Source organism: Antennarius striatus, chromosome 6 (assembly GCF_040054535.1).
Source record: "Antennarius striatus isolate MH-2024 chromosome 6, ASM4005453v1, whole genome shotgun sequence".
In the NCBI taxonomy this organism is placed as follows: domain Eukaryota; kingdom Metazoa; phylum Chordata; class Actinopteri; order Lophiiformes; family Antennariidae; genus Antennarius; species Antennarius striatus.
In genome coordinates, this window is record NC_090781.1 from 26,460,579 (window position 1) to 26,468,078 (window position 7,500).

A 7,500-nucleotide genomic window follows, 5' to 3' on the forward strand; every position below is an offset into this window, starting at 1 on the left:
GGGGGGCATAATAGTATCATAACCAGAGGGACCCCGTGTCAATTCCAGGATAAAACAATAACATCAGACTCCAAACATATAAAACAAACCTGTTGGTTTATCAACCAAACGCACCGACGTAGTCAAGCATCACCGTGGTGACGTAACGACTTTGTGTTGGCCAATCACGGATGGCGCTGGGCGGGCATTGTGAAGCCGTAGATGAATGCTAGCAGGCTAACTGGAGAAAGAAAGCTAACTACTGGTGAGACTGGGAGAGGAGCTAACGCTAAAGGAGCTAACGCTAAAGGAGCTCACGCTAAAGGAGCTAACGCTAAAGGAGCTAACGCTAAAGGAAAAGGCTCCTGTCCAAAGAGCAGGTGTTAAAGAAATGTTAGAGAAGTGATGGTTCTGTTAGTGACTACATGAACACAACTGTATGGAGTTACTAAAGAGCGTTCTGTCAGCCCCCCAGTGCATTGTGGGTACTACATGGATTGTCCCACTCCAAACAGAAACCATATCTGGACAGACTGTTGGTGCTAGCAGCTAGTTTCACTCACTAATGGTTGTTTCTGTGTGGTTCTGTTTGGACCCTCTGCTCTGAACATGAACATTGTTAACAGTCCTGACTCTAGATGCTGTTACCTGGAGTCCATCACAGGTGTTTCTGCTAACATAGCAGACGCCTGACGCCATGTTGGTCACCGGGTTCCTTCTGGCAGATGAGCTGTGATTGGTTGAGCGCTTGATTGACAGGTAGTGGGTGGAGTTAAAAAGTGTGACCGCGTGAGACGTTTTCACGTTACAGGAAGGACAAACCTTCACACCTCTGGTTGACTTTTTGTGACGTTCCTGACTGTTCGGTTTACTTTGGCTTCATTTTTGAACTAACAAACAATAGAATGAATATTTAATGCTGAAGGTTGTTGGGTCAGATCCCATCTCACCGATGGATGATGGATGGATGATGTTGGACGATGGATAGATGATGGATGGATCATAGATGGATGATGGATAGATGACAGACAGATGATGGTTGGATGATGGATAGATGACAGACAGATGATGGTTGGATGATGGACAGATGATGGTTGGATGACAGACGGATGATGGATTGATGACAGACAGATGATGGTTGGATGATGGATGGATGACAGACAGATGATGGCTGGATGATGGATGGATGACAGACAGATGACGGTTGGATCATAGACGGTTAGGGATAGATCTTGGTTGGATGCGGGGCTCGAGCTCACCCTACGTCATCGTCCACGGACTTGAAGAAGAATCTCGCGCGCGGTTTGTTCAGCGCGTGTTTGACGTCCGCCAGGGTGACGCGCTGCGCGGGCACGTTGATCCGGATCAGGTAGGGGGTGTCCTGGTCCTCCAGGTGGTAGATGACCCGGGTCTCCTCCGCCATGCTGTCCCCGGTGGGGGGGCCCGGTCCGGATGTCCGTCCAAACGCTGCTGCTCTTTGACTCCGTCTCCTCCGGAAGCTGCGCCCGTATGTGGACCAGCGATCGACGTCACTTCCGTCGCATCCCTCTGGAGCAGATGCGCGGGCACGCTGCTCGTCACCGCGGGCCGTTGACCGGGACTCACACCGGAACCGTCCTGACCTCATTCACCGGTTGTCGTTTGATTTGCTCCCTCGACCACCCCCCACCCCCCGGGTCACGTGGTCTCTCCAAACGCTCGTCTCAGGCGGTGCCGCCAGTAAAGATGCGTTCACTGACAGCTGGGAAAATCAACGCACTGTAAATATAGATTTTATTTTTTTCATGTTATCACCAATCAAATCGTTGAAAACAGAAAGTTTGATTAAAATAAAATAGAAGATTGATTCTTTGTCCTCTGCTGCGTTCAGGGACGCCTCAGGAATCAGGAAACCTCAGTCGCTGCTGCTGAATGAACCGACATTAAAGGGATGAGGAGCTGAGTCACCGTCTGACAGTGAACGCAGCACCAAGGCCACCAGGTGACGTCTGCTGGTGTCACGTGGTCCACGGTGGCCCACGTGGGAGCTTCAGTGTTCAGAACCAGGAGGTAGAGAGACAGACAGAAACAGACAGACAGACAGAAACAGACAGACAGACAGACAGAAAGAAACAGACAGACAGACAGACAGGTGTGGACTTGAATTCCTGTCAAAGCATTATTCTTCTGGCCTAACTAACCCTAGACTAACTAAACCCAGATTAACTAAACCCAGATTAACTAAACCCAGATTAACTAAACCCAGATTAACTAAACCCAGATTAACTAAACCCAGACTAACTAACCCGCCTCAGGTGATGTGATCACCATCAGCTGATGATGATGATGCTGATGGTGACCTGTGATGAAGGCTCGTGACCAGACTGGACTTCCTGCCTTTGTTTCCACAGAAATGGAGGAATCCAGTCTTTCTTTGGGTTCTGTGTGACAACTGCCGACCAATCAATCACATGATCAATCACATGATCAGTCACATGATGACACATGTCCAATGAGCTTCCTGTCACAGACAGCGGTTGCTGTCATGACAACAGTGTCCATCTGCTGGAGCGTGTCCCCGTCTTGTTCAGGTGTGTTGGGACAGGTGGGCATCACGCAGACACGTTCACATTCCTCAGAGCCATGGCTCCGGACGTTCCCCCAGCGGTTGCTGTGGCAACGGGCGGCGGCTGGGGGGTGGGAAGCGTGGAGGGGGGCGGGACATTGTGATTGGTTGGAGCCGAACCGGTCTGGAACAGGATCTGGCTTAATGTCCGTCTGAGGTTTGGATGCAGGCGGCACTGAGTCTGGTTGAAAATCTCCACGGCAACGCACTTCATCACCCCGGCAACCAGGTCGTCATACAGCGGGACGGTGTACATCCTGGACGTCTGGACGGAGACAGGATGGAGCTCAGGTTACAGGGATGGACTGCACAACAACACCCCTAAACACATCAACAACAAACAACACCTCTAAGCACAACACCAACACCTCTAAACACAACACCAACACCTCTAAACATCAACAACAACAACACCTCTAAACATCAACAACACCTCTAAACATCAACAACACCTCTAAACATCAACAACAACTCTAAACATCAACAACAACACCACCTCTAAACATCAACAACAACACCACCTCTAAACATCAACAACAACAACACCTCTAAACACAACACCAACACCTCTAAACACAACAACACCAACACCTCTAAACACAACACCAACACCTCTAAACACAACACCAACACCTCTAAACACAACACCAACACCTCTAAACACAACACCAACACCTCTAAACATCAACAACAACAACACCTCTAAACATCAACAACAACACCTCTAAACATCAACAACAACACCACCTCTAAACATCAACAACAACACCACCTCTAAACATCAACAACAACACCACCTCTAAACATCAACAACAACAACACCTCTAAACATCAACAACAACAACACCTCTAAACATCAACAACAACAACACCTCTAAACATCAACAACAACACCACAGCTAAACATCAACAACAACAACACCTCTTAACATCAACAACAACAACACCTCTAAACATCAACAACAACACCTCTAAACATCAACAACAACAACACCTCTAAACACAACAACAACAACAACACCTCTAAACACAACAACAACAACAACACCTCTAAACACAACAACAACAACACCTCTAAACATCAACAACAACAACACCTCTAAACATCAACAACAACAACACCTCTAAACACAACACCAACACCTCTAAACACAACACCAACACCTCTAAACATCAACAACACCAACACCTCTAAACATCAACAACACCAACACCTCTAAACACAACAACACCAACACCTCTAAACACAACACCAACACCTCTAAACACAACACCAACACCTCTAAACACAACACCAACACCTCTAAACACAACACCAACACCTCTAAACATCAACAACAACAACACCTCTAAACATCAACAACAACACCACCTCTAAACATCAACAACAACACCACCTCTAAACATCAACAACAACAACACCTCTAAACATCAACAACAACAACACCTCTAAACATCAACAACAACAACACCTCTAAACATCAACAACAACACCACAGCTAAACATCAACAACAACAACACCTCTTAACATCAACAACAACAACACCTCTAAACATCAACAACAACACCTCTAAACATCAACAACAACAACACCTCTAAACATCAACAACAACAACAACACCTCTAAACATCAACAACAACAACACCTCTAAACACAACAACAACAACACCTCTAAACACAACAACAACACCTCTAAACACATCATCAACAACAACAACACCTCTAAACACATCATCAACAACAACAACACCTCTAAACACATAATCATCAACAACAACTACAACAACATAACCTTTAAACACATCAACAACACCTCCTCTAAACACACCTCTAGACACATCAACAACAACACCTCTAGACAAATCAACAACACCGACACCTCTAAACACAACACCGACACCTTTAAACACAACACCAACACCTCTAAACATCAACAACACCAACACCTCTAAACATCAACAACACCAACACCTCTAAACACAACACCAACACCTCTAAACACAACACCAACACCTCTAAACACAACACCAACACCTCTAAACACAACACCAACACCTCTAAACACAACACCAACACCTCTAAACACAACACCAACACCTCTAAACACAACACCAACACCTCTAAACATCAACAACACCAACACCTCTAAACATCAACAACACCAACACCTCTAAACATCAACAACACCTCTAAACATCAACAACAACAACACCTCTAAACATCAACAACAACAACACCACCTCTAAACATCAACAACAACACCACCTCTAAACATCAACAACAACAACACCTCTAAACATCAACAACAACAACACCTCTAAACATCAACAACAACAACACCTCTAAACATCAACAACAACAACACCTCTAAACATCAACAACACCACAGCTAAACATCAACAACAACACCTCTAAACATCAACAACAACAACACCTCTAAACACAACAACAACAACACCTCTAAACACAACAACAACAGCAACACCTCTAAACATCAACAACAACAACAACACCTCTAAACATCAACAACAACAACACCTCTAAACATCAACAACAACAACACCTCTAGACACAACAACAACACCTCTAAACACAACAACAACACCTCTAAACAAATCATCAACACCTCTAAACACAACAACAATACCTCTAAACACATCATCAACACCTCTAAACACAACAACAACACCTCTAAACACATCATCAACAACAACAACACCTCTAAACACATCATCAACAACAACAACACCTCTAAACACATAATCATCAACAACAACTACTACAACATAACCTTTAAGCACATCAACAACACCTCCTCTAAACACACCTCTAGACACATCAACAACAACACCTCTAGACACATCAACAACAACACCTAAAAACACAACAACAACAACAACACCTCTAGACACATCAACAACAACACCTCTAAACACATCAACAACAACAACACCTCTAGACACATCGACAACAACACCTTAAAACACAACAACAACAACAACACCTCTAAACACATCAACAACAAAAAACAACAACACCTCTAAACACATCAACAAAAAACAACAACACGTCTAAACACATCAACAACAAAAAACAACACCACCTCTAAACACAACAACAAAAACAACACCTCTAAACACAACAACAACACCTCTAAACACATCAACAACAAACAATGAGACCCCCACTGCCTGTACCATAAAGCTGGATTACGGCTTAGCGAGATAACTTCAGGGTTAACCCTGGCTGTACGGTACCATAAAGGTGGCTGACTTTCTATCAGGCTACGTTGTCGTGGTAACCTATGCTGAACACCTAACCTGCTCCGGAGCAAGATAAGTTCAGGATAAGATCAGCAGGTATAACAGCCCCACCTACTGACCAATCAGAGCTCAGCAGGTATAACAGCCCCACCTACTGACCAATCAGAGCTCAGCAGGTATAACAGCCCCCCCTACTGACCAATCAGAGCTCAGCAGGTATAACAGCCCCACCTACTGACCAATCAGAGCTCAGCAGGTATAACAGCCCCCCCTACTGACCAATCAGAGCTCAGCAGGTATAACAGCCCCACCTACTGACCAATCGGTTCTCCTGAAAACGGGCCGTCCGTTCCCTGAGAACCCGGTGGATCTCGGGTCACAGCTTGTGTGCAGAGCGCTCAGGCAGAGAGAATATTTAGGGATGGCTGTAATCCGGTGGGATTGGCTGAACAATGACTGTAGTAAGGTAGAGGTTTTGGGGGGAGGGGTTACATTACATCTGTCAGCTGCTGGAGCCTCACATCAGGAATGGAACGCACCCCAACCCCGCGCTGACAGCCCCACACAGTGTGCATTGACCTGAGGGTCTTTGAGACAGTTCATATATTTCTGAGTGATGTTGGTAATTATTATTATTATTGATTTGTGTTGATCGTATCTATTAATTATTATCGTTTGCTCCTCCATTGTGAAATATGCGGCTCGGGCCGGTTTGTAGCATGTTTGTGATTGGTCGCATGCAGCAAACTCCGCCCTTTTTATGTGAGCGCGCACAGATCTAGAGTGGACAAGCCTGGATTGAATTAGTGAGTTGATAGCCGGCTTTATGGTACCGAAAATCTGGAGGGTGGATGTCTGGGTAAGTGGAGCCAGATAAGGAAGAGGAAGCCTGACTAGGTTAATCCAGCTTTATGGGACAGGACTCCGGTCAGTCACGGGTTAATCAACGCAACACGCTAGTGTCCAACACGTCAGCAACACCGGCTGACATTTGTTTACATTTTTATTGTTATCATGTACATGATTATTATTTAATTTACACGTTTGGTTTTTACGTGTTTCTCCTATCGTTGCCGTGTTGACTTCCTGTTGGGGGGGGATCTTACATGTTTGTGCAGGAATGCCCGGACGCGGGGCAGCTCGGGGTAGAAGCTGCTCCTGGCCACCACCTGCAGCCAGCGGATCTGCACCTCGGCGTTCAGGCCATCAAACAGAGACGAGTAGCGAGCAGCCAGACCTGTCATCACCGCTGCACGGACAGAACACGGACAGAACACGGACAGAACACGGACAGAACACGGGTCAGCTCACCGTCGCTAACCCTCTGGTTAACCTGACCACAAATCAACACACGTGTTTCATCATCACCTCTGCTTTGGTGAAGAATTAAACACCAACTCTTTGATGTCGTCATGTGATGTGAGCTACATGCTTTGGTGTGTGACGTGTGTGCTATTGTTGTGACGTCACGTGTTGACTGGCTACAGAGCTAGCCCAGCAGCTAGCGTAGCTCCAGATGAGCTCAGTGGATCCACATGGATTCATCACATCCCTCAGAATGAGAGTATCAGTATTTCCAGTATAAATTAGTATATTACTAGTATATTACTAGTATGTTACTAGTATGTCACTAGTATATTACTAGCATTAC

The 7,500-nt window shown here is 45.5% G+C and overlaps 2 protein-coding genes across 12 annotated transcripts in view; both read right to left on the reverse strand.

Moving 5' to 3' along the window:
• Window positions 1-1,606, reverse strand: part of LOC137596304 (segment polarity protein dishevelled homolog DVL-3-like) — a 13,667-nt gene extending 12,061 nt beyond the window's left edge. For 4 of the 6 annotated variants that reach the window (XR_011035526.1, XR_011035525.1, XR_011035524.1 and 1 more), the window contains exon 1: window positions 1,239-1,606. Coding sequence is in view for 1 of the 6 variants with exons in the window: in XM_068316687.1 (XP_068172788.1) it covers window positions 1,239-1,606 (368 nt within the window). In the remaining 5 variants the exon portion in view is untranslated. Of the gene's footprint in view, window positions 1-627; window positions 891-929; window positions 1,151-1,238 lie in introns of those variants that run through there. The other 2 variants (XR_011035528.1, XR_011035527.1) reach the window with 2 other exon arrangements.
• Window positions 1,607-1,735: 129 nt separating this feature from the next.
• Window positions 1,736-7,500, reverse strand: part of rnpepl1 (arginyl aminopeptidase like 1) — a 17,138-nt gene continuing 11,373 nt past the window's right edge. For all 6 annotated transcript variants that reach the window (XM_068316680.1, XM_068316682.1, XM_068316683.1 and 3 more), the window contains 2 exons: window positions 6,956-7,098; window positions 1,736-2,849 (listed from right to left, as the gene is read on the reverse strand). In XM_068316680.1, the coding sequence (XP_068172781.1) occupies window positions 2,571-2,849; window positions 6,956-7,098 (422 nt within the window). In that variant the 3' untranslated portion in view covers window positions 1,736-2,570. The remainder of the gene's footprint in view (window positions 2,850-6,955; window positions 7,099-7,500) is intronic.